The sequence below is a fragment of the Manacus vitellinus genome, unplaced genomic scaffold (genome assembly GCF_001715985.3).
Source record: "Manacus vitellinus isolate BGI_N305 unplaced genomic scaffold, ASM171598v3 scaffold_20_pilon, whole genome shotgun sequence".
NCBI classification, from domain to species: Eukaryota; Metazoa; Chordata; class Aves; order Passeriformes; family Pipridae; genus Manacus; species Manacus vitellinus.
In genome coordinates, this window is record NW_021939471.1 from 9,117,329 (window position 1) to 9,144,923 (window position 27,595).

The 27,595-nt window shown below is 43.9% G+C and overlaps 1 protein-coding gene across 4 annotated transcripts in view; it reads left to right on the plus strand.

Moving 5' to 3' along the window:
• PLEKHM3 (pleckstrin homology domain containing M3) overlaps positions 1-27,595 on the plus strand; it is a 117,479-nt gene that overhangs the window by 64,431 nt on the left and 25,453 nt on the right. For 2 of the 4 annotated variants that reach the window (XR_001920525.2, XR_001920526.2), the window contains exons 7-8: positions 14,040-14,168; positions 25,365-25,547. Coding sequence is in view for 2 of the 4 variants with exons in the window: in XM_008931095.2 (XP_008929343.2) it covers positions 6,783-6,960 (178 nt within the window). In the remaining 2 variants the exon portion in view is untranslated. Of the gene's footprint in view, positions 1-6,782; positions 12,588-14,039; positions 14,169-25,364; positions 25,548-27,595 lie in introns of those variants that run through there. The other 2 variants (XM_008931095.2, XM_018071612.2) reach the window with 2 other exon arrangements.

Below are 27,595 nucleotides of genomic sequence, written 5' to 3' on the forward strand. Positions count from 1 at the left end.
GCAGTATGTTAATATTACTGTTAATAGTATTGCTTTTAGATCTTCAGCCACCACTTTGTGAATGTGAATTCATTAATAACAGGAGAGGTAGAGGGGCAAAGTCCAGTTCTTGATGTGGCAGCTAGCAGAGGCAGAGAATATATGCCTGAGTAATGTAAACATGTGAATCTCTGTGGCTTTTCAGCCTCTCCAGTGGTTTACAGGTAATGAATCTATCATATGTAGGGCTTTTCCCCTTTCCAAAGTAAGTTAGCTTCACTGACTGAAGTGTAATCACGTGACTTTCAGCTTAAGAGTTTTAATACTGATTTTTATGTCCGTTTATTGATTTCTTGGGAATTGCTGTTTACAGGTCGCATTACTTGGCTTGGGATCTCTGAGCTTAAACAACTAGCAAAGCACAGTGCTGAGGTCAACAGTCAGTCCTTAGTTCTCCTGCTTGGATAAAAATATGGAAATATATGTAGATAAGTATGGCATAAATCCTGGAAGCCACAGCTGAGGAGAAGCTGGGGACACGCTTCCTTCCTTGATCAGGAGTGACGCAGCTCTGCAAAGAGGGGTCTGGGAGCTGCAGTTCCCGTTGTTCCTGCTTGACCCTGCTGCCATGCTGCAGTGCAGTACCTGTGTACACAACTGTGTAGTTATTTAGCTACACAAACCCACTACACACGGGAGAAGAGCACGTGGTTAATTCAAGCTGTTCTTGTTCAGCCGTGACCTGTAGCAAATTGTTCTTTGAGCACCCAAAATGAAGGCCTGCTCTGGGATTTCTCTGGAGGTAGCAATGGAGAAGTTGACATTGAAGGTCCCCTCCACTGGTGCAGCACTGGTGGTTTTCCCTCCCCTCCAGTGAGCTGCCTGCTTTTCTCCTCACTTGTGAGGCTTTAATAAATCTCTGTCTGCTTTGCACATCCCCTGGATGCAATTGACCTTAGCAGTGGGTGCTGGCATGACAGGATGAGGGGCAAGAGACAGCACAGACGGATGAGCCAAGATAGAGGCTTATTCGCTCATCCTCCCTACTGCCTGGAGTGCTTCTCCAGCACCTCAGTCTAACCTGTGCTGGGTAAAAAGGAGCAGACCCTGGTCCAGCAGTTTTCATGCAGGGACACTGGGTAGTGTGTTGTTCAGCCACCCTGGGGTGGCATTATTAAAGCAGCAGCAGTGGTGGTGTTAATAGATGTCGTGTCAGGCTGTGTTTAGGCTGGCCCCTGCAGCTGTTCTAGAGTGCAAGCCATGGCTGCTGTAGCTGGGGAGCCCCATCAGTGCAGGCTGGAGGTCACTGTACACCCCTTGCTGGCTGCCGTCTATAACCAGCTCACCCCTCTGCGTTGGTTCCCCCAGCACATGAGTTGTGCCAATGCTTCACAATTACAGCTCTTTCCATTGTTTCTGCATCCTCAGGGGCCAGCCCAGGACCCAGCCGTGCCATTATAAATGAGGAGTGTCTTCAGGCTCTGCTGGCTTATCAAGGGTAACCCCTTCTGATGAACAGGTGTATGGAAAGGAAAACTGTGATTGTGCTTTGAGTCACTGCTGGTTCCTTGAACACTGAATTTAGAGGGAATTTCAGATATATAATAATTTGAGGGACTGGGTAGTGGGCCCTTTTTTGTTTATTCTTCAGAGGCAAAGTTTTCAAAAGCAAGTCTGAAGTATTAACAGTTTTTAAGTATACTATATTAAAAAACCCCCACAACCGTGTCTGGTAAAGACCATGTGTCATACAAGGCATTATCTTAACAAGCTCCTTATAGGGACAAATCAATGTCATATTAGTGCCAACTTGCTTCCATTCATTTACTATGTGGGCGTCCCTCCCTAGGCAGGCTCCTTGCATTGGTTCCTAGGCAACTGGAATAATACTGTGCACGTGTGTGTCAGGCATTGATTGCCTTTGGGGCTTTTTTTTGTGTTGTAAGTGAACACAGGATAGTCCATTTTCCTTTTCTTTGTGCTCTGCTAAAGTCTCAGAGTTTTGAAGGGCACGTCTGTGATATTCACAGCTGAGCAATTCAGAAATACTTGCAGACAGGGACACGTGCATAGTGTGGGATGGTGATCACGCTGGAATCCCTAGGCAAGGCTTACTTCAGCTACTGTGGCTTGCTCTTTTGGGGTTTTTTTAATAGCCAAGTTAGAGGTATTTCAGTATTTTGGATGCCTGATGAACGTTTAGCATCCTCTAAGGAAAATGAATGAACAACACCATTTTATCTTGCTTTTACTCTGCATGGAAGGAAAGAAAACACTAGAGAGTTCTAGTCAGTGAAGGGATTTGATTACTGAAATTAATTTCAAGGGATTACTTGCTTGACCAAATGTGTGCAAAGTCTGGCACAAAGCAAGTGGGTTTTTTAAATGAAAAAATGAAAGTTAATATATAAAATTACAAGAGAAAGGGTGGTGGGTGAATATGGCGCTGCAGTGAGACAGAGGAGCTCTTTGCCCTTCTCAGCTCTGCTAAGAGCTTGTGCCTGACCTTGAGCAAGCCAGTTCACCTCTTGCTTCTCATTTGTGAGGTAGGAATGGTGCTGTATTTGCCATTCACTGTTTGTTCATTTCAGGAATGAGCAGCATAACTATGAGCTGCTTTGATTCCCTAATTGGTGTTTGGAAGCCAGACAGGTACAGCCCATGTGCATGGTACCGAAGGTGTCCTAATAAACCTTGTTAGTCTCAGTAGCTTCATCCAAACACAGTCACACTGGTCAGTCTGTCAACAGGTAACGTTCCTAGAAGACAAAAATCCTGTCTTTCAGATGACATCCTGGGCCATCTGTTGATCATCTCTGCTTTGGTGAAAGGTGAAAGGTCTTTGAAGCTTCTTTGTGTTGCACCCCTCTCTTTGGGCACCTGATCCTGCCCATGGGCACTTACATGGTGGTACAGTACAGAGGAGAAATATGAGTATGATCAATTGGTTGTGCAGCATCTAGAATTACTTGAGCCATAATCCTGTGAAACATACATGGAAGGCATGAAAAGAACATGCCAGAATTCAGTTTACAAAATATTGTTATGTATATATTTCAAATGCCCAGACTTGATGGAAGATACTAACATCGGCACTTCCTCAGCATACAAGGAATGATTATATGCTTTTAATGGAGAAAGGCTTTTCTTTTGTAACTAGTAATGATAATAATAAGAGCATTATAATGCCTGGCTGGCTGTGGACAGCTTTGCCCTTTCTCTTACGCTTTCCAGTGTAATAGAAATTATTTAGAGGATTGAATAATTCTCTGCATTTTTGTTACTCTGGTGTTCAAGCAAGTAGAACATCCTTAAAACATAAGTCTCAACAGAAATTGAGTTAGGTCAGGAAAGAGAAAAAAAAAAAAAAAGAAAACACCAAAATAGAGAGGAATCTGTTTCAGCTACCTTCTTAGAAGACTCAAGTCTGTATGAAAACAACGTGCAATGTTCACTAATTCTTCAAATACTGTTTGAAAAATAGGAAGATGCTATTAATGTGCAGTATCACAATATCATTCATTAAAGAAGGAAACATGAAAGGCCTGAATGGCTACGGGCTCATCAGCTTATTATCAGAGGTGTATAGAATTCTCACAAAAGATGTAGGGACTTTTTGGCCTCTAGACAAAGAAGAAGTCAGGAGTCAGAAATAATACCTGAACTGTGAATTACCTATGACAACAACAAGGGTTAAGGGAAAGATAAGTAAGTGTAGTGAACTATTAAGTGAGCCTTTTATAGGCTACAAAATATATTTTATTTCTCCAGAGAAATAAAATAATTTTGGAATACTGAGGCTTGAAAACAACAGTAAAAAACCCCTGTGAATCTCAATGTGGAGACTAAGAAGCACTCTGTTTGTAATATTCTAAGAAGGAATATAAAGTTGATAGGGGTTTTGATATCACTGGAGAATTTCCTGCAGTGAGATTAGAAATGGTCAGCCAGTTGACATTCCAGGGCCATTAAGACTGACTGTATTTGATACGATGAAAAGCAAAGCTGTAGATGGCTTGGGGTAGTATAGCTCCATCACCTAAAGGGAGTAGCTTGCCATTTGCACAAAGGCAGAGCAAGGTCAGCATTACCCCCCTCCCCTGGAGACTCACTTCCTTTGGCAGTGAAGGGGGGATACAGGCGTGCTGATGCAGGTATGCTCTCTATGTGTCCCTATGGAGAGCGAGAGACAACTTTGTTTTCCAACTCAGAGCACCTTTCCTCCAGTCTGCTGCTTTGTTGTTATCTGCACACCTTGGTTGGGGCTGGGAGTACATCAACCTTCACCAGAGAAGGCAGAAAATAGTTCTTCAGAGCAGCAGTCGGGGTGGGGGCACCAGAATGGAGTGATGATGGCAACAGTGGCTGCCAGTACTGTGAGATCCAGGGCTGGCTGTTTGTGCTGCCTCTACTGAGTGCCTGGCCATGTGGGGTCCTGGTCAGAGCCTCAGCTATTGCACCAGCTCTGATAAATAACAGTTCATACATTTTTTTTCTCTCTTTTGATTCTGAGGGATGTGAAAGAAGTTTGTTAATTTTTCCACTGAGCTCATTTCTGAAAAACGAATTCATATTAATTTAAACACCATCGGTCTTTGTTTGCTCTGTTGATGGCCTTTGACTTGAGAGAGCAGGTATGCTGGCTCCTCTCATTCTGCTCCATCCATTTCAGCAGCAATTTCTGATAGGTTTTGTCACTTCCATGTGTGCTGTGGAGAAATATTGGGCTAGCACGGGGAGTGGCAATGCAAGAGCACAAAATTACACTCCTCATCAATCATTACCCTCTAGCAACTTCCAGGGCACTGTAAATTGCTGACTAACAAGGGAGAATTAGCTTGATAAAATCACCATTAGTGTCAGGTCGGAGTGGTGTTAAGTTTTAAAGACACTGCTGTCCTCTGTCTCTTCCTCATCCATTTATGTTCCTGTGGATCCCAAACCAGCAAAGCACATAGGCAAATGCTTTGTTGGAGGCAGATCAGTAATCCCAAGGAAATCACTGGGATATGAGTCCTATGCATGTGTTTATGTGCTTCAGTGGATCAGGGCCATAACACACACTCTCTGAGCACAAAAATTGTAAATATCTCTGTGTAAACTAGTTTCTTGATTCAAAACCAGATTTAGGCTCCATAACTGTACTTAGAAATGTGACAGTCAAGTTTTACTGCACAAGAGCATGGAAGCTAATAGATGCATTAGCCTCTTTCACCTTCCTTTTCTTGCTTGTTATTTGAGTTTTATCAGTTTATGCTAGCTAGAAATGTACCTCTCTAAATCTCTGCATAGCCTTCTCAAAGCTCTGCAGTTACTAAAATTTAGGCCATGTTTGGACTTATGCATAAAACTTCAAGTGCAGCCAGATCAGGAACAGTTTTAGAAAGTTCCAGGTGAGATGCAAACACAGCCAATACAGCTAAGGGGTTGTGTTAGCTCACGGACTTATCTCAGTATTGCCGGACCACATGCCAAGTACTGCAGTTTGCCTCATGGCTTCTCAGTATTTGGGGTTTGTTTCTTCATGTTTTCAATTTTTCTTCATGTTTTCAATTTTTCTTCACGTTTTCAATTTTTCTTCACGTTTTCAATTTTTCTTCACAATCTTGAAGACAAGAACCTTATTTCTGTGAGAAATAAGTTTAAAGCAAGCAAACCAAAAACCCCACTAAGGTTATAACAATGGACATTTGGATTCTCATATAGTAATTTGACTACAATAGCTGTGAGAAGGAAAAGTGCAGGGCATTGCAAGATGTCCCACAGAATCACCAGGATGACCCCCCCTCATTTGTATTTCAGGATTGCTCTAAAGTTTGATGTTTTGTTGCTTTTATTATTTGATTATCCAACTGGAATCTTTGACTTTTTACCTCTGACGCTGTCATCCTTTTAGTTTTTATTTCGACTACAAAGCTGCAGTGACTTAACTTACTACAGATAGTTACTTGCATTTAAAGGCTGAGAATGTCCAACTCTTTAGTTGTACCCGTTCATGATCACCAGATGTTTCATTGCTCCACAGCCATCTGGAACCGGGGCTTGATCTGCTGTGACATAATGTCCGTTGCCTCACAGTGCCCCAAAAGTAATCCAGTCATCTTGTTTGAGCAGCTGATTTGTTTGAAGTCTCAATGTCACATTTGAGAGCAGAATCTTTGAATGCCAGAAGCTATAATTGTGTTGATGTAGTCCAATCTTCCACAGGACACAGAACAGACAATATCACCTACCTCTGTTTCAAATTTTACTTTGTGAAATGACAACTTCTCCTGCTGTTGAAGTGGACTGTTTTTCACTCTTTCCAGGACAGCTGACCACTGGAACTTCAATGAGGAAAATGTCATATTGTGGCTGTTGCAAATCACAGAATCTGTTTCTGCGAATGCTGAAATATATCTTATTGGAAAATAATATTGTAACTCTTCATTTACAAACCAAAGCAACAAGCTTGTTTTGCATAAAACAAAGTTGATGTCTATTCTGTGATACATCTTTTACTAAGAAGAAAAGTATTAATCCTTCTAAAAATTTCTATCCGTGAAGCAGAAGTGCTGGAACAGATTCTCAGCAACTGCAGATGGATTCAAGTCAACTTATTTTAGTGGTCCTGAGTAGCTTTACACCAGCAGAGGTGTGGGCATACAAACTGTCTTTTACAAAGCCACTCTTTTGAAACATAATGCTCTTCGAGCTACCAGAATGGTTTCAAGGAATGTCTGCTGCCTATAGTCCACATGAAGCCCATTGCATGCTGTGGTCCTATTTTGTGATTCAATTTTGACACTAATTTGTGTTTGCAGGTGTGAAAGCTGTGGTGCTGTCTTCCATTCTGAGTGCAAAGTGAAGGCTGTACCGTGCCCCAGGTGTGTGCGTAAAGAATTGCAGAAGAAGCAGAAATCCTTCTGGAGGCAACTGAATATGGACGAGAACTTTGAAGAGTCTTGCAACATGTTTGAATTGTCATACCAGAACACATGAGTTCCTTAAGGCTGGGACCAACCTGAAGAGAATCCCTTTCCCAGCTGCCAGCTTAAGCAAATTCTCAGCTTAGCCAGGCAGAAATTTTTTCGAAAAGTATTATCTGACCTTCTTCATCTGTGAATAACAGCTGCCAAATTGGCTATAAAGCCTTGTCGGCTTTGAAATACCAATGGCTAAACTGCATTGAAGTCCAGCCACTAGCTCTCATACAAAATGTGGTTTACCTGAAATGCTTTAGGTCTAGGTAATTAAGCACCTGACTTTCTTTTCCACCTCTGGAGAAGAGTTTTTCTCAAGGCAGAAAATATTTGCCGCCATGACCACATTATTTTTTATGTTTTTCATTTAGAATTGCTGAATCATCAACTTATTTATGTGTATTATTTATTTATTAGTAGCCTTGGCAGAGGGTCTGATGGGATGTTTCACAGAACCCAGTAGAGCAGGAATTACTTTAAATCCACTGTCTCCTCCTGATACAGACATGTGGTTCCATTTCCTCATGTTTTCAGAGAACTATTTTGAAAGGCCAGTGCATTTACATTTTAAAGGATCTGCTTGCCAAGGAAAGAAAAGGATCTCCCATCAAACCTTATTGGAGGTGCTTACAAACATAAGACGCAGAATTCCTTAATTTATGTTTATATATTCATAACCACCCCAGTGAACTATTTCATATTCAAATAAGCAGGGGACTTCCTACGCTTTTGTTCAGACTGGCTATATTGGTTAAGCTCAGTCACTGAAGTCTGTGCAGTTTTACACTTGTTATTCTTAATCTGTGGAAGGCCATGTCCTCATCTCCAGTAACATGATGTTGGCTCTGACCTTCTTCTAGTTTCACACTTAAGGCATTTTAAGTGCCCACATTGGTTTTCTTTTTATTTCATGAAGTTTATTTTAAATGTTTTTCTAACCTGAACCTGATAAACTGATAGTCAGGAAAGTCGTCTTGCCCATCGTAGTTAGAAAATTCCTCCAAAGTTGTGAAACACTACTTTGCTGTTTTCATATGCAACTTATGTCCTGCATTCTCTTTGAGCTTCAAGGCATTTTATGCTTCTGTAATGACTTCAGTGGTGGAGAGCGAAGTTCCTTGAGGTATGATTCTACTCCACACACCTGGAACACAGGAAGTATTAACCACAGTGAATTCTATTGTGAAAGGGAAGTACATGATGGATTTAACTGGGGAGATGTGTGTCATATCACTGGCATTATGTTTAATTCATTGTGAGTTCACCTCCAGTGAGCAGTTAGAGATTGTCCTCCCTCCAGTCCACGTTCTTAACTCTTTTTCCACACCCTGCAGTGATGTGTGTATTATATACATATGAAAGCAGTCACATATATATACACACACACACATCTATATACAGAAAGCAAATACAGTTTCAGATGAAAAAAGCCAGTTGCATGTATTTTTCCTCTCCTCTCACACAGGTTTGTGAAAGTGTGAAATACTGATCTTTGCTTCCTTTATAATCTTCAGACTGTTGTATTCAAGGCAGAAAGCAGTCTTGATCATCGAAGCATCTCACTAATCGCTGAAGTATTTTAAATAAAAGAACAGGGTACATCGTACTTACGTTAAAAAGTAAAATGCTACAGTGAGTTGCCTTGTACTGGACTGTAAGTGGTTACCTTTTCCAGCCTCCAGTCAAAGAAAAAGTAGCTGAATCTGAGCTTTCTCAGATTGAGTGCAACTACTATATATATAGAAGCATGTTTATATCTTGTATACATTAGACAACCAGTGCCTTTCTTTTCCAGAAGTCCTTCTCTCAGTGGGATTCTTTGGAAGGAAGTGAGGGGTTTTCTGTGTTTTGGCAAAGTACTGTAAGGATTCCCATGTTTAATAAACCTGGTGAATCATGCACCTTTGTCACTAAAATTAATACTTCCCGTACACAGTGGTATCTCGTCTGGGCTCACTGTTCCTTATGTGAAATGAGTTGCTTTTGGCTATCACCTTTAAAGGTGTAATGTTCCTTGCAAATCCATTCCCACTTGAAGAATTCCCTGTGTGTTCAGAAATGCAAACACTGGGGAAGTATTGTGGAATTAGTCATGCAAACAGGAACTGCACTGGTACTGGCTGAATAAACAGTACGCTCCCATGTTTCTCAGCATGTGTCACTACAACTAGTCCTGTGGCAAAGCCAGTAGCTCTGAAACTGTCAGAAGCTGGCAGGTACTCTTTTGAATTATCTGTGGACATAATGTTAGGTGGTTAAAGAAAAAATGAAAATGTTTTTCATATCATCATCGTGCTCTGGTATTTAAGATACCTTACATTGCTGGTTCATGTCCAGCTCAGTTTAGAGAAGGCTGCTTGTGTGCACTGTCAAAAACCATATCGAGTCAAGGAATCAAGGTTCAGACATTGCAAACTATTAGTTACTTTGACAGATGTCCTGATCCCCAAAGTACCAGTTGTGTGCATGGTTAGATATTGGAACTGAATTCTGGAATAAAAACATAGATGGCATTGGTGTTGCTCTGGGTTTGTACAGGTATTACAGAACAGTTTCTTTGCTAACAGAGAGTTACAGAGAATAAAAAAAAAAGTTTGATGTTGGCAAAACTGCTAGAATTAGTCATGAACCTGAAACCACTGCCATTACTAATGATAAAGAGCAAAAGCATGTTGTTACAATATGCTGTCAGTGCCCAGAGCACTGTGTAAAAGGATACTGTACAGTACAGCTCAGATTAATTGCTTTAAAATCCAATGTTGTTGTAAACCAGCTGGTTCCTGAATACACATTCATTTCTACTTTGGAAAAATAATATGGCTTCATGGTAGCTATAGGAGCAGACCATAATATGGAAGATGCTGTCCTCTCAGGGATGCCCAGCTCCTATCCAAAAAATGTTATTCTATATAAATGGACAAGACAAAGTCTTTTGTCCCTGCTTTTTGTAAGCATAATGGAAGGCTTCATCCTGCCCTCAGAAGGTGCCAATGCAGTAGGAAGAAGCCCTATTAATTTTTCAGGACTGCAAGGCAAAAGAATAAATTGAAATTACTGCTCACATTATTAACTCTCAAGACCCGGCTTTAAAAGGGACGTTTTCTTGGAAGAGCCATCTGCAAGCAGGACACTCAGCCTGGGGTTCTGTAGATGGTTTGGGTTTCAGACGATGCTGTACCTGTGCATGGTTGTCTCTGCTGTACTAACAGTGCTGCGTGCTGGTCCCCACTGCTACTCTACCCACCCTGCAGCCCACAGCCTGCACGTGGCTCTGCTCTGCAGACTTCTGGATGAGCATCAGCTGGAAAAGTTCTTGGGGTCTTTGTAGATTGCACTACTCTCTTGCCCCCCCACCCCAGTTAAATTATGTATTGGTACTTCTAGTATTGTCCTACCCATGCATGAAATAAATTTGAACAATACCATTTCATTGTGAGTCAAGAATAAAATGTGCCGTTTGTCTCCTTCAAAGAGAAGATGCTTTCATAGCTGACCGAGGAGGAATTGATCTGCAATCCAGTTACTGCTTTTGCTTTGTATAAAACTTGTAATCAGTGTAGAAATAGGATGCTTCACTGCAGTGGACTACAGCTTCACACTCTACAGGTACTTATATTTGTTAGTCTAAGATTATTTTAATCTAGGACACTATAGAGATCCTTATTCAAGTTTCTTTTCCTCTTTACCCTGACCATCTACCTTTTCTTTAATGGGAAGAAGGGTATGTAAACTCCAGCTTTTTTATATTATCAACCTATAAAAAGAGAAACTTGTATTTCTTGTGTAGAAATCTTTCTCTTGCCTTTTTTTTTCTTAGGTTGTGGAAAGTGATGGGTTTGTGATGTGACAAAATATCCTGGCTGGCACATACGAATAGGGCTCACTGCTGGGATAATAGGAATTGGCAGTTGTGAGGAAAGGTACTTTTTGGTGAGGAACTCAAGTTTTTCACAGCACTCCACAGGCTCTGATGGCCCTGTTAGGAGCGAATCATCAGGGCACTTCTAGAGCTCCTCTTGTCAAGGCTTCTCTAGTAATCAGGATGGTGTGTATGATGTATTATAAGGGATTGATGATAATGCCCTGAATGATTTTTTCAAAAAAGCAGAGGATATCTGTTTACAATGAAATGGGGAAGCTGCACAGTTGAATTTTGCTTTTTCCCTGTAGCAACCAAGTTTAGCAGGCTTCCCAAAGTCACTGCCTGGATTGCAGCTTACTGTGGATCTGTATAAAAGAAATTAAATAATCATCATAATCTTCTCACTTTTTTTTTTTCTGCTGCTCAGCTGCAAGCCAGTCTCTCCTCTCTTACTGTCTCTGTCCCTGTCTCTACTCCCAGTGCTGAGTTTACAGCCAGACTTGGAGCTTCATAGCTCATCGTGTTGTTTTTGAACCAGTTGAGTCCAATCATTCTCTCCTTCGTAATTTTCCTTTCAATTTTCCCTTCCCAGTAGGAGTGCCTTACAGTACTGTATATTAGCCTCTATCTTCCTGTTTTGGATTTCCTGATTGCATCTGCTGTTCAATTAACTTGTAGGCTTAAACTGAATCTCTCCCATGGCTTTGCCTGCTCTTTTGCAGGAGCAGCTGAGTAATTCAGTTTGGTTGTTCTGCCCTCATGAAATGAGCTCTACAGGCTGCATACACCAGCTCTGAAGACACCAAGCTGCATGGGAACTCCTCACGTTTGCTCATTTTTGGTGCCTTAAATTTTCAAAAGTGAATAATTTTGTTAGAAATGCTCTGCCATGATGCAGTGTGTTTGGCATTGGAGCTTGAAACCCTTGCTCGTGACAGTTTCCATCTTGCTAGGAATGGTAACCATAAAATTTGTTTACTATCTATGCTTTGAGAGGGCAGTGTGAGAGAGGATAGCATGGAGATGGTGTTGGTTTTTATTATCTATATTTTTGAGACTGCCTGGGCTTCTCAGCCAGAAATGCAGTTGTGCTTATGCGAGACCTTCGGAAGAGGCGCATATGTAATAGTGGCAAGTACTGGGAATTAAAATAGGGTCAGGTCACGTGCTAGTCCACACCACATGGCGAAGGACTCCCATATGGCACTCCCTACTCACATGCACAGCTGGATCTAGGGCTGTGGGAGTGAAGGCATTTCCTCAAAACTCGATTTTAATGCACCCTGGTTCCCTGAAGGCTAACCCAGTCAGGGTTTGATCAGCCTTACCTTAGAGAGAGGGTTAATCTGTTTAAATTTTAGCATTATTTGCTAAAGTATGTAGCATGTGTCAGCCTGGGGCACATGTCCATGCTGACTGTGATCTTACAAGTCCACATTTGATGCCAATAGCCCGAATCCCATTTGACAATGGCAGTGTTGTCGCTGCATTTTAGCAGTACAGTGAGGAGACAGCCTGGATGATAATGTGCAAAGTCCTTCTTTACTTGAAAACCGTGGTGTGCCCATGCTGACCTGATTCATATCTTAAAGTGCTAGTTAGAGTGGTCATTAATTGAAATTGCAAAGGTGCCACTTGTGGTCAGCATCAGAGGTATCCAGGCCTGGAGAGCTATCAGCTGTCTAGGACCAAAGTGTAGTAGATTTTGTCTGTGTGCACAAGTGTCTGTGGCTCAATTATTTATTTATTCCTGTCTAATTGACATGTTAAACCAGTGTAAATCCTTAAATACATAGCATTGTTTTGGTGGAAAAAGGATTTGGTTTAGTTTTGCTTATGCACTTGTTTACCAAGTCGATTTTGCTTAAACTAAAGTGTGCTTTCAGGCTGATTTTTAATGGCATCAATACCTGTGATACCAACTTAGCTTATACCAGTTCCTGCTATACTTGAGCTAAGCAAAAGTAAGTCATGAGCAAAATGTGTGTTTGATGGGTATTAAGTGATAAAGGCAGCTTCCAAATCAACTTTAGTTCAGTCGAGGCAGTTAAAAGCCAGGGAAAGCCAGGCATGAGCAGCAGAGCGCAGTGGCTGATGCAGTCCCTGGCAGTCTGGGCTTTCCTTCCTGCCAGAGCACCAGCTCACCTGCAGCATTTTTAGTGAGTGTTAGCATTGCTGGCAGTGCACTCTGAGATTTTTGAAAACCATTATGTGTGTGTGCTACTCTGTTAATTTATTTGCAACATTGTTATTGTGTGTTCCCTTGTTCTTGTGTTTGCATTGTTGTTTTGGGGTTTTTTACTTTTGACAAAGATTTTTTTAAATTATCTGCAACTTTTAGGCAATAGTCTTAATTTATTATTGATGTGTAGTAATGTTATAAATTCACTGAGTTGAATTGCTTGTTGACACTTGAGCAGGGTTTATTTGGGTTCACTTGTGACAGCATCAGAGCACCAGTCCCTCGTGTATAAAGGCAACTCTCAATAAACACTAAAAAAAAGTTACTCGTCCTTTTTAATTTGCCTTCTGGTGGGTGCTGTACCTGCCCGTGAAAGTCTTCCAAATGTAGACAATTATGATACTCACTGTTCCTGGGTCTCAACCAGGTCTCTAGAATTACTGTTGATGTCTGTATTGGGCTCTGTGGGTTTGGATCCCAGTTAAATTTGTTAAGTGTTTTTGGAAAGGCACAAATTCCTGGATTTTTAATGGTGCTGACCCCCTCAAAAGCTCCCAGGGGAGCTTACTGGGAGCTGTGGCTTTCAGGCACCTTTGGATACAGAGCTCCTGGGAGGTATGCAGGTGGCAGATCCCCACTGCATGGCTGTCACATGGACCTCTGCCAGAAGGGTCCAATCCTTACTTAAATCCTAAGTAAGGGAGGCATCTCCCAGCTGGACTGAAGGGACCACTAGGGGCCTGTAAGGGCAGGATTTTGCCCGTATCGTAAGGGTTCTCCCCCCAATGAATGTAGGAGCAGCCATGATTCCTGCTGTTCTCAGTTGCTTCAGCTCCCTGAAGCCATGAATTTGGTGACTAAGGATTGCAGCACCGAGCCATGGTGGAGCTCACAGGCCTAAACCCCCTGCCTGAGAGCCCCCAGAGAAATCCACACCCAGCCCTATGCTCCAGCAGCTTTCAAAGAGGAGGGTATATCCCCTCCCTCACTGTCCTCCTGCCCCTCGTCAGAAAGACCAGGGGTCCATCAGGAATGTCAATCCTCTCTCCTGCAGGAACCTTTGGACTTCATCCCTGTGATGAAATCAGCTACAAGCAGGGAGTTAATGTTTGACGAAGATCACACAAGCTGCACAAGAAAACCATGTGCAAGGTCTTCTCTTCCTCCTTATTTGCTTTACAAGGTGAGCAAATTCTATTATGACATCTCCTTCCCCTTTCACTGCCACCTTCCCTCCTCACTTCACCCTGTAAGAGGTGGTGGGAAAAAGCATCCATACAGAGCAGAGACCATGGGGACTAGGGAGCCCTGGGAAGAGCATGCCAATTGCAGCTCCAGCTCTTCTCTGAAAGGTCAGGGCAGTTCATTTTTTAAAAGCTACCCTTCAAGCTCTTAGACCAAAATTAATAGTATTTGGTTTAATACATGAAGTTGACTGGTTTTCTAAAAGGTGGTGGAACTGGAATGCAGCTCTTCTTTTAGGAATAAGTGACAGTGTCTGCAGGTTTATGAAGTCCTGAGGACACTGTCTAAAATAAATGAAATAGTACCAGCTCCTTGACCAGAACTTTGCTCTAGGCTTAAGTAAACAAATCTTTTTTTTTTTTAACCTTTTCCATAACATCATGCCTGTATCCAGGTGTGATAAAATCCTGATTACAGTACAGTAATAGAATTACCCAAGTCAAGGAGCTAGCATCCTTCTTCTTTGTTTAGGGACTGAGAGGGACCTTCCAGGTCTGAGGCTTACCATACTTTTTCAGTGACAGCACGCTGAGGGCAAGTGAAGATATTCTGGGAGTGTGTGTACATAGCTCTGGACTGCCTTGTTAAAAGAGTTCTTGTTTAACTAAACACTCTCCAAAACAGTGGTCCCATCTAGAGGCCTGAGTATTACCAGTATGAGAAGGTGGTGAAAAGCATCTCAGATAATCAAGTGTCACAATTAAAACCAGACAAAGTCTACAGGGTAAGCAGGAGTAAATTCCATCCATTTTAAGTGTAGATATGTATAAAACTTGGCATCAAGGCTGTAAACATGCTAAAAAGTCAGTCCCTTGTTTATAGTAAGTGACTTTGGATTTTCTATAATTGAGTTTGAAGCATTAGCATTCATTTAGATAATAAAAAAGAGGTTGTAAGGCTCATCTGAAAAGCAAGAGAAGTCAGATAAGAGCTTGTGTTAAGGGCTGAACTTTCATTGACTTGAAAGTTCAGAGGTATTTAGCATGCAGGTACAATATTATGTATTTAGAAGTGAGTGACTTAAGAAGGAACTGTTAGTAAAGTTAGGTACTGCTTAAAAATAAAGTGCAAATTACTGAATCCATGTAAGAAAGTAATAGATGTAATCAGTGTGCATGGAGCATTTCAGTCCAAAGTGCTTTCCTAGCAGTAAAAATTATGAATTAATCTCATTTCTGACTGACACTGCAGGCAAATACCTGAAGTGCAGCAACTAAGTTATGAAACATGAGGAATGTCTCTCCACTGACTTGTACCTTCACCTGTAAGTGATCCCATTGATTTCTAAGAGCAGGGGGTACAGACTCTCATGGGAGTAAGGATAGGATGGAAAACAGCCCCATTCTGTCATCAGACATTGGCACACAGTTGCCTGTGACACTGGTGAATATTGTTTGTTGTGTACATATTGCAAAATGTCCTGCTCTGGGTTGGACTCTGCACTTCTGAGGAGCACTTGGCTCTGATTTAACAGACAATGCGATCAATCCTTTAAGCAGATCCAAGCTCTGTTGAGTCCAATGAAAGCTGCAGTTTGTGAAAGAACCAGAGCTGGGATCTCAGTGTTCAGAGACATAAGCTGTGGCGGTCTATAAAACTGGCAGATTCCTTGTGAAATACACGTGCATCTAGCACAGAGTTAACCCTGGGTGATAACAGGTAAAAGAGGGCGAAAACATAATAAAATACAGGTCTCTACTGTAGGTATTTACACAATATTGACATTGTTAGCTGTGCTTAGAGATTTATGTCAAGTGTTACTGCGCTGTCATAAAACAATAAAGTACTTCTGTGAAGGGCTTAGGGCAAAGGGGAGGTGGAGAAGTCTCACTATATAAGGCCCTCCTCCAACATCCGTGGTAATCCATGGGAATGTTTCCATAGCTGTCGGCAGGAGTTGTGTGGAGGCCTGCTAGGGGAGGGCAAGTAGAAGCACATTTACTATGTTGAAAGCAGGTAACTAGTGATTTTGTTCAGGGAGGATATCGCCACCACCACATTATAGGAGCCTAACACACCTGATAAGTCCACCTTGCAATGAGTGGAGAGAGGTGGGGGCTCTTCCCAGCAGCAGGGATGTCCTCTGCTGTTCCACAGAAATGCTGACAAGGACCCATAAAATCTGAGAGATTACATTAAGAAAAATACTGTGCTTAGGGTGGCCATGAGGTGAAAAGGGCAAGAGTCCAGTTTCTACACAGTGTACCCTGGACTCTGCAGACTGCCAGCTCTAGGCTGTTGCAGGTCTGCTTCTCATACTGGGCTCACAGTAGGCTTCCCCTCCACATTCTGGCTGCAGGACCAGACTTCTCAGCTGAGCTCAGTGTTTATATGTACTGGACCAAACTGAAATGCCATTCTCAGTCAGAGCAACAGGGAGTTTAGATCCAGGCACGGTGCCTGCCTGTCCCTGGGTCTCCAGTTTGTCCTCCCTGCTCTTTATCTCTGCTTTTCATGAGGTTAGGGCAAGGTTTCTTCTCCAAGCCATGCCAATATATGGGACTTGTTAGTCTTGTGGAAAAGTATTGGTCTTCCAATAGAGGTGGTTCCTATGTAGTTGTTCCCTGGTTAGATGCCACTGTATGGAAAAGTGTTTTCCTACTTCCTTCCAAATGCAGGAGGTAATTCTTTTTCATCAAGGCATTTAGCAAAAGTGTTCCCCATCATAGCAGTCCCACATCTGTCCTGCAAGGGGTAGGAGAATTCTTGCTTCCTGACCCTGCTCTGGACAATGCATCTCAAAAATCAGTCATCTTCAAATAAGAGAAGTATCTCTGTGAGAAGGGACATTTCAAAGCCCTTCATAAACCTGTCTGTTGCTGCTAGTCTGGGTTGCCTTGCTTTCCCTGTCAGGAACCAGAGCGCTCCACACCTGCTGAACACACTGTTCTCTGAGGGAGCTGACACGAGCTGTTTGGAAAACTCATGGTAGGTGTTGAGCACTTCAGCATCTGACCCCATGTCTGTTAACTGTCTGAATTAATTTAGAGCCTAGGCAACTGGATGAGCCTTCCATGCTTCTTTCTCAAAAGCATTGTCCATGCCATTTTCTGTCCCAGATTTTATCTTAAAAGCTAATGAATAAAGTTGAAATCTGTCCCTCACTTGTCAGATACATCAGACTCAAAACACCAGGGTTAACTTAATACTGGGGCAGCTCTCAGAGTCTGTGAGCTCACTCCTGCCGAATTTCAGTGTGAGACTGGGTTGGTCCCTACTGGGAGGTGTCACAGTGGCAATAAACATCTCAGTCCCATGGCACCTGTTGTTCCTTTCATTCCTCCAGTTCCTCAGATTCACTATTGCTGGAGATGTGGGCCAAGTTAATTCCCCTGCTCCCAACAGCACCACAGGCTCCTACTCCACAGGGCCACCACCTACCCCTCCAGGGTGCTGCAAGACACCCTGTCCTTGCATCCCACTGTCCTCGTGCAAAACAAGGGTATGCTGAGCTCCATTCAGTAAGAGGTGAGCACTCTCTCCTCTCCCACGTGTACCCAGAGCAGAATGCTGCAGCACCAGCATCTTCTTGGCTTTTTGTGTGATCTTTTCCCATGAATATCTCAGTGGTGTCCTCATCACATGAGCTCTTCAGCCTCTGCGATGGTGAGAAAGCCTGGGCGATTGAGATGACCCTTCTAGTTTTCACATCTCTTTCTCTGCAGACCCACGGATTTAAAATTATTCGCTTTACCCTTCTGTGTAGGAATTTCCGGGGTCCTTGGAGCAAACTGCTTGGGACTGGCAGGGACGTGCAGGCAGGAGAAACGCGGAGCAGAGCGTGTTTCTCGCTCGTCACGCTTCTCTTTTTTTTTATTGACCCGCCTCAGTGATTGGAAAGGACCCATGTCCCGTGTTCCACCTCCAGCCCCCCCCTTCGCCCCCCGGCCCCCTCTTCTTCCCCAGCCGCACAATTGTCACCGCCAATTAGTGCATTGTTAGGGCACACAATGGCGCTGTGGCCACTGGAATGGGCCGCTTTTGTGTGTCTCCAGTCGGCTGTAGGGGCAGTCAAGATTCATTTAGGGCCTTACACAACATGGACAGAAAATACTATCAGAAAAGCAAAAGGGGGAAATAAAGAGGGAGAGAGAGGCAGCGAGGGGGGTGAGCCTGCTATTCAGGGGTTAGCCCAGCCGCATGAAAGGCCCAAGAAGCAGTGCCACATTGAAGCCGCCCCTTGGAACACAAAGAGGAACCAGGGCTTAATAGTAATTAGTGGGCAAACTGCAAAGAGCACCGTGGCTCTCCAGTGAATTGTTCCTGCACTTACTGCCATTGCTGCCCCTTCCCCCTTCCCTCCGGTCTGGCTGGGAGGGGAGCAGCTCGGCAGTGGGAACTGGCAGCCCTCCTTTACCCACCGGCTCTGGGGAGGCCTCATCTAGCTTTTCTTTGTGGCAGGTAAATTGGATTTCATTCTCTAAAGCTCGTAGCCAATTACAGGAGGTACTTTGCAGCCAGGGCAGGGGTATGGTTTTGGAGTCAGCACCGCGCCCATGTCAAGGACCTTTAAAGCAGCCCTGTCCCTTTTTGCAGCCTGGCACAACATACCTTGAGGCTGGGCTGTGTTTGTCTGTGGTCTGTCCCTCTTCCCCCAGCAGAGACTTGGAGGTCACTGCTGTTGTTCTCTTTTGCTTCTGTTTCCCTCTTTGCTCATAAAATAATCACCTGCAACTGTCAGCTTAGTAATGGTGAGGAGTCTGCTCAGACTGAAGACCAAACCTTACCCACCCTTCTCCGCAAAAGTCTGCACAGTGCAAACAACACTTGCTTCCACCTCTCTCCCCTTATATCTATGCCAGCTCTCAGTCAGGCTAAGGCCTTCATTGATATATACAGAAGTTCTTAAAGCCCATTTTGGCCCAGCACACCTTGGGGTTGTCTTGGGTAGCTGCATTAGTGTGCAGCTGAATATGTTCAATCTCTGCTTCTGTAGAGATCAACTTGTTGTTATTATCAATCTCAGATCATCTCCTGAACTGCCCATACTACGTTTAGTCAGGAGCCTATGTGCCCAACAGAGTCAGACATGTCTTGGGAATATACAAAGTTAAAAGAGCCATAAGTCAGGTTTGACCTCACATAAACATCCTTTAATATTGAGGAGAAATTCAGGGCATCTTAGCCCAAATGAAAAGTACACAGAGACACAAAATTAAGAATCATTCCTTTTATGTTGTCAGGGAATCTAAATAAAATCTGTGGAAGAAAGCTGCAGGGTCTGATCTTTAGTTTGTTGGTTCTTCTCAGATAATGGATGTGCTTTTCAGCTATCCTTGAATACAGGGATGTTGGAACAGATGCTCATCTTGAGCAAACCACACAGAATCCCAGAAATTTAAACTAGGCTCTTGCAGATTCAGCTCAATATAAATTAGAGCAGACACCAACTGGCCAAATTTAGTAGTCTCAGCTGGAAATGTTTCCAAATTGCAGCACATGAGATACATACACACGCACACATTGAGTTCTGGACCATGACCTCGCTTCTGGTAGAGACTGAAAATACCTCCTTGTTTCCTTTGTTAGCTACAACAGTCTCCTATCATTTAGATACCTGAGCAAGCTTAGGAAATGCAGATGCTGCTGCAGTACTAGTCTTTTTCCATGACAGTCACTCTGTATGTCTATACAAAATAGGTTTGCTTGTATTAGAACAGTGAAAATAAGATTCACAACCAAGACTTTTTGTCTGTCCAGAATCCCATCACGGGTTTCACATGAGGCTGTGGGCAGCACAGCGGGCATCAAGGACTCAGCTGGTGTTGCTGGGATGGCTCCTGCAATACAAACACGATCAGGGAGCTCTCAGTGTATGTGTCTCACAGACAGAGCTGGTTGAAGGCACTGTCTCGCAACACAGAACGTGTCTGTCTCTCACCAACCACAACACATCCTCTCTCTGCTAATTAGCAACACCCCTGGCAGAGTCTCAGCTGAAAGAATTACTCTGTCTTCTCACCTTGCATTCTCCCTTCCTCCTCCAAAGAGGGATGTTTAGTCCTGTCCGGATGCAGCCTGGCTAGCCCAGTTAAGGAATTTGCCTTGTTCCCCTCCAAACTGCCTGTCTATCAGAAGGAAGTTTTGTTGCCAAGACAATCAGTTTGGCCCTGATTGAAGGTGCCTGCAGCCTTGCATCCCTGTAGCATAGTGCCAGAGACTGTCAGTCTCGTGCTCTAGGGGAACAGAAACAGGGAGCAGTGTCTGCAGCCGGAGACAGAATGGTCTTTTTCCAGCTCAGGACTGAGTGGTTGACTTCCCATCTCTCTGTGGCCATAAGGGCAAATCACAGAACTTTTCTGTCTGCAAAAGCAAGGAGAATTACCTATCCTTTCTCCTGCTTTTTGTGTTCCTTGGCTGCTCAGCCCAAAAGCAGTTTGTACTGCAGGTACATTCAGCACCTGGCACAGGTGGAAGCTTGCACAGTAGTTTCTCTCAGTACACGCAGTGGAATCCTGTCTGCCTTGTGCCTGTCTGCCTTGTAATGGCTGGGGGTCTAGCAGTGCCAGTCTGTGGGAGGCCTGGAGAAGGGCTCAGCTGCTCCTTTGTCCCAAATAGTGGAACAGTTAAATTCACCAGCATAAGGGAAGTACATGCAGCATGAATTCTCCTGCAGCTGGACAGGCTTCTCTGAGCAAAAAGCTGAACCAAGCTACTCCACTGTTTTCATGCCATAATGAAGATGCTAGCCTGTGTGAACCCCATCTTTGCAGCAGTTGCACCACTTTTTTGTCAGCTTGTTGCTTATACAAAGATCAGTTTGATTGTATGAGTTTGGTTAAAAGGGCCTGTAAGAGGACTTCACAACCTGGTCATCAAATATTTTTGGCAACTCACTTGTGGAATATTTTGAACCACTTTCTTGCAGCACCGGGACATATCTCAAGCAGAGTAATGTCATTGTGTCCTTGAGGTTGCTGCACATGGCAGTGCAGTACAGGATTTAGAGGATGGGTTCCTTTTTTTGCCCAGCAAATCTCTTGATGCACTCCAATTCTGTGACACTACTCCCTGCCCTTATGGTCACGGAGAGCTGGGAAATCAACCCCTCAGTCTTGAGCTGGAAAAAGACCATTCTGGCCCCTGCTGCAGACACTGCTCCCTGTTTCTGTTCCACTAGAGCACATAAGGTTCACTTGTATGTGTTAATTCTTCACATCTAACTAATACCTGAATGTGAATGTTGCTAACAACATCCTTTCCAAAATCACTTTGACCTGTGTATTACATTATCCCATTAATGACTTGCAGAAGGAAGTAATCAAAATGTGTGTAGTTCCAGCTAGTGCTAATTGCCTTTTCATCTGTTTCTGGCTCTTTTTATTTGTGTCCAATAAATGTTGATTATGCAGGGATTTAAATATGTATTTCAACATAATTTGGTTCATTTCATGTGAATGACATGACTCGCTAAATCTTAGCTCCAAGTATTCCTCCAGCCCTGTGTCAAGCACTTGAAGGATGTCAAAAGCAGATAGGGAAAATCTGAAGTGCCTGATCTTAGCAAGAATGCCTAAAAGGTCAGGGAGAGGACATTGTTTCAGGAGGTCTATGGCTTTGATACTTTCTGATTCATGGAAACATGAAAACACAGGTTGTGTGTATTGTATATGAGCGTTCTCCTTCTAGGGTACTGTAGATAAGTACACATACAGGATAAAGTTTCAAATGTGTGGTTTTTAATTGCTTCTATCTTGAGTGAGCAATGTGGCATGTTGTAAAGGAGTCCAGTTTCTGGAAATAAAGATCCCTTAAGGTTGCCTCAAGAGAGTCCAGAGTCACTGCATCTGAAAAATCTTGATCACAGCATCTTGAGAGGCTGGCAAAGAAATGCAGTCAAACGGGCTTATGTGTTTGAAACCTGTTTTGATTATATGTTTTTTTAATTTTTGGTTTTTAATGTTCAGATTTTCCATAAAACAGAAATTGCAAGTTTCAGCCAGTTTCAGTCTAGGCAGCTTGACTCTGTTCTCCAGAGGATTTTGCACGTTGGCCATTACAAACTTGCATCCTAACTTCGATATATTTGCCACAGCCTTTTCAGCCAGAGGTTCCTCTAAACTGTCCGTCTTTTTGCTGGAATGGAAACCTGCGTAGTACTTCTGTCTCTGGCAATAAAGTAATGCAACTGTAACAGATAATATTTTGATGTAAAACAAGCAAATACAAACAAGCTTTGAGAGGTTGTGACCTGAAGCAGGGCAGGGAAAGCATTTTGCCAAAGCTGAACTGCTTTCAGCAGTTTCACCCTGAAGGTCTCTCACAGCAAAGGAGAGTGCAGGAAAAGGGGCAGAAAAAGGAAATACCTATTGAGAGATAGTGTAGATCAACACAGCATTGGTCTGAAGATAAATCAAGGAGTAATTAGTCTATATTATTATTATTTCATAGAGGCACTTGATAGCTCACATGTATGAGTTGGAGTTTTGTTTTAGTCATGAGGTCAGAGTCAGAGCTGGTGAAGTCAGGAGCCTGGCCAGGGGTTAGGCTTCTCAAGTCTGCAGCAGTCTTCAGAAGCCAACACTTGTGGTTTTGCATGCTGGCCCCCAGGAGGTTACAGAGATGTGGTGATGGTCCCACTTCAGCGCACGTAGAGGGTTAGATGTGCTGTGGGGCAAACCACAGCTTCCTGGCTGTTAGGGTTTGCTGGAGTTTCAGATCAGAAAGGGCAAAACTTGTGGGATTCATGGGAAATGCCCTGCTCTCTCAGCTAGGAAAAGGCCTGAGCTGCTCAGACCACTAGAGTGGCAAGAAAAAAATCTCAGATTCCATGCTTTGAGGCTACTCGTTTTGTAGCTTTACAGAGAACTCGTTTCACTTACAGCTACAAGCATACAAATATATGTGCGATACAGTTACCCTGCTTGGAAATCCCAGTGGAGCAAAGTATTTAGCTCTGAACAATGCTTGGAGTAACTTCTTTGCAATGTATAGAGCAGCAAGAGCTTCAGAAACAATCTAAACTGTATTTAAACAGTCATTACTGCTTTCTGAGTAAATAACGCATGTTTTTAAAATGGTCTCTATACACAATAGACGCTAACACAATAAATCCTAATTGCTCTGAAGGACCCATTAGGCTCTATCAGGTCAATACATGGCAGAGGTTTTTTGAAAGTCACTCACCCTGTTGTTACATAAGCCACAATTTGAAAGTCCATAAATAAGTATTTGCCCAATGAAGAGTGAGGGCTTTGCCAGGGCCATACTAATTTATCATGTCAACTTCACTATGGGGACTGTTTTCTTTTCAAGAGCCTGTGGATTAAAAAAAAAAAAAAGAAAAGAAAAAGCAAAGAAAAAGCATAATGTGATGTGTTTAAAAAACTACACATCTGAAATGTTTCAGACATTTCAGGCTGTGCTATACCCCCCCAGAAAATAAAATGTGAGGAATTTCACTGCCTTCTCATTATCTCAGCATTGTGTGAATCACAGCAAGGAGATTTGAAGATCAGCCATGGCTGTGGCATGGCAGAAACCTGTCCTCATCTCCCCACAACCCTCCTGCACCTTTGGGCCAGGGCCCTGATCCTGCCTTTGCGTGCTATGGTAGTGGCACCTCGGGACAGGAACATCCTTTCGGTATATCAATCGTACCTCATGGAAAGGGGTCCCAGTGCCTGGGGACACCAAAGAAAACTAATTATGTACATTTTATGTACACTTATATGTACAAATATCCTTAAGTAATAACTGTTGAGTCTGGCAAGATTAGTTTTAAATGTAGACACTCTTCCTGATTTTACTTTGGTCTTACCTGAACTTCTGGTAGCACTTTACAAACTGCAGCACTTGTGTCAGGTGTTGCTAAAGTCTGTGTCACTGTTTTGGATTAATTCACTCAGAAGTTGTCTAGTTCCATGTAGAAATTTGGATATGACTAGAGTTTGGCATGGCTTTGTTTTCCTGCAGTATGTTAAGGTGTGTAATTGTACAGGTAAATATAAAACCAAATTGTATTGATGTAAGCTAGGATTTTCAAGGGAATTTCAACATGGTGAAAAGCATTCAAGTGATTTAAATCTGAATTCCTGTCTCCAGCCTTTAAATCATCTGGGCACATGAGAAAATGTTTGCCCCTGCTGCTGTTGCACTTCGGCAGGATTTGGGTGCCAGGGTCTCTCTGCAAATACCTGCAGTGATTCTCACTTTGTCCTGCCTGCTCACAAAGAGCTAAGAGCCCCTCTGTCTCCCTACCTGCTGGGTCCCTCCTTCCTGTGTGTCAGTAAGAACCTTGGTCTCTTATTTAGGACCCCTCCCTTCCAGGTCCTGTTTCATGAGGTCAGTGTTGGTGCTGGGGTTTGCAGCACGGGCAGCCTGCAGCCTTGCAACTCTCAGGTGCAAACACTTGCCATGGGTGGAAGCAGAAGCACACTGTCTTGGTGCAGCTCTGTCCTCCGTGTGGGGGAAACATTGATCTCCTTTTGTACCAGTACACAGTGGGTCTGCTGTGCTGGAGCTGGCTGGGGGCTGCTTCATGATGCCAAACGTGATGGCTGTCTGTCCCTGCACTCGTGACAGGTAGTAAGGCACAGTCTTGTGCTGCTGCAAACCACCTTGTGGTCCCCAGCACCCCTTCACTCAAGCAGTTTGTTATCAGGGGTCACTACTAATTTGGGCAGTGCCTGAGGTAGCACAGCCTCCAGCTGGGGTGACTGGCAGGCTGCCCACCAGCATCAGGAGATCAGAGTTACCTGTGCTGGGCCCCCACCGCTCCCTTCCTGGGAGCTGGAGACTTATCAGCGGTGCAGACAGAACTGGGATTTGCTGCTTCAAGCAGAAAGGGTCGAGGGCTAGGGTAGTGTGCTGGTCCTATAACAAGAGGGGCAGGAGGTTTCTGCCCTGCTTTGGTACTGGCAAAGCCAAGAGTGAGATCAATGCTCTCTGGCTTTGTCTTGCCCAGAGCCTGAGGTGAAAAGCTCTTTGCAAAAGTCTGCTGAGTCCTCTAACAAGGGCAAGGGCAACAGCCAGTCTTTACAAAGGAAACTCAGTCCTTTTCTAAAGTCTTTTAAAAGTCATGGTATCCTTCACAAAGGCATTTTGTCCAGGTAAACAGTATATGCTGACAATCAGCAGTGAAAGAACCAAATACAGAAATATTTATCACCTTTTTACTTTCTGCTTCTACCAGGAACCACTGCATCCCAGCTGAAAATACCTCAACAGGTGGAAGGTATATCTGCAAGGACACACCTATTGTCAGCCCTTGCCCGTATCCTCTGGGCTGGAGCCAGGATCAGGGATTAGCTGAACTCCCAAGCAGACCTGTCTAGTATGGTGGAGCTTCATGGACACTTCTGCACATGGATTAAAGGTAAAGTGATTTCTAATAATTTAAGAGTTTTTTAACAACAAAAGCATTTTCTTAGGGGCAGGAAACACTTTTTTTTTCTTCTGTCCAGGGTTTGGCACATTAAATTTTGTGCAGACACAGCTTCTGTCACTAATAGTGCTGAATGCACTGTATTCTCATACTGTACTGAAGAGATGAGTAACAAGCCTATCAACTGTACTTGCGCTTACACCGTATTTAATCCTGTTCTGGTTGCTCTGCTACGTATTCATAAAAAACAAAAAGGAAACAGAAGCACAGAGCAAGCCAACAGATGTCTACCTGGCTCTTAATTGGATTTTATGTGTCCCCAGTGTAGCAAATACAGCATTATTTACAGCCAGGCTCTAAGAATTAGATACATCTGGAGGAGTGGCAAAACCTGAACCAGGCTTCAGGAGCTGATAGATTAACTGAAATGAAGAGCTGCCCCATTTTCCTCTTCTCATCTTCTCCCTTCCCACCTATGTACCTGCTCCCCATTGTGTGTCAAATCAAACCAAGATATTGCCCAAGGGAACGCTTATAAAAATGAAAAATGCCATCAAAAAAGTGAATTTCTGCTCTTGTGGAGCTTCATCAGCATTTTCTAATTGTACAGCAATGATGATAATAAAAAGGCTGCCCTTTGCTCTCAGCTATAATTTGGATAATCAACTGAAAGCCATAATGAAACTGTCTGTGATTGCTTTCTGCTGGGCTGCTAGTTCGCAGAAACTCATTGTTGGGGAGGATTAAAAGTTATGACTCCTGCTACATGGATATGCCACTGTCTTCCAAAGGAACATGTGGCTTGTAATTCTCTTATGTATAGCTTTATTACATGTAAAGCTTAGAGTGTAAAGCTCTAAATTTGAGATTTTTTTTTTTTTTACGTTTTTAAGCATCAAGGTTAACCGTGCCAAATCATATGCATGCCTAGGATGGGTGGATGTGTGGACACAAAAGATTTCAGGGATGGCCTTAAAATCCCTGAGGACTGGTGTATGGTAGCAGCATACCATACTGTCAGTGCTCTGTCCATATGTACATCACCCACTGGCTGCAGAGCAACAGGCAAGCCAGATTTACCTCTGGGAGGAAGGCAGGAGCTAAGTCATGTTTTGAATCTTTGCTTTGTGGGCTCTGGATGCAGTTAGGGGTATTTTGGATGTGTGAGATATTGGGTGTTGGTGTTCCTCAGCATTCAAATGTGAGCTGTCTGTGATGTACTGTGGGTATGTCTTGACTAGCACATCAAGTGCTGGATGTGAAGTACTTTTGGTCCACATTGCCCTTCCATCCACATCCACTGAGGAGGAGTGAGGAGCTCCTGTGCAAGGGCTTGGGAGCAGCCTTCTGCCTTGGCCAGAAAACGGGCTCTGCCACAGCAGCTGCAGCCTGTGACCCCCTAGTCTGGCTTCTGAAATAGGTCTGTTCTCCTGTGTGCCCTGAACATGCCGTGGGCTTCAGGGCTTTCAGGGGAAGCCGCTGAAAACCAGGGTGGTCATTTAGGTGTTTGCGAATGCGTGGATTGGAGGATTGGAATTCCTTACAGTCAGGCAGCTGAGCGTGACCACCGCGGTGGTCCTGGCAGGAGTCCGCGGTCCCCAGGGCGCCGGGCAGGGACCTCTGCCTTGGCACGGTCTCGTCGTTCGGTCGCGCTGCGCCCCAGCGCCTGCTGCCGCCTGAGAGGGAAGGAAGGGGCTGGGAACGCGGCTCTGAGGCTGAGCGGCGGGCGACCGGAGTCCCGGCCAGGAATGTGGCAGCACAGCTGCTGCAGCCGGGCAGGGACAGTTTCTTTTCCCGCCGAGGCTCAGCTTTCCGGGAGCCGGGAGCGCTGCCCCGCCGGGCAGCTGGGAGCGGGCAGCGGCGGGAGACATCGGCGGTAGATGCTGCCGTGCCCCACTTGTACCCGGCTTGATGTACCATTGCCGGAGCAAAGCAAACGCAGGCAGGACCTCTGCACCCTTCCCTTCCGCCGCCCAGACTTTGCCTCCGTTCGTCCCAATCCCCTTGTGGAGGGGCGAGGCCCCGGCCCCCTCCCGCGG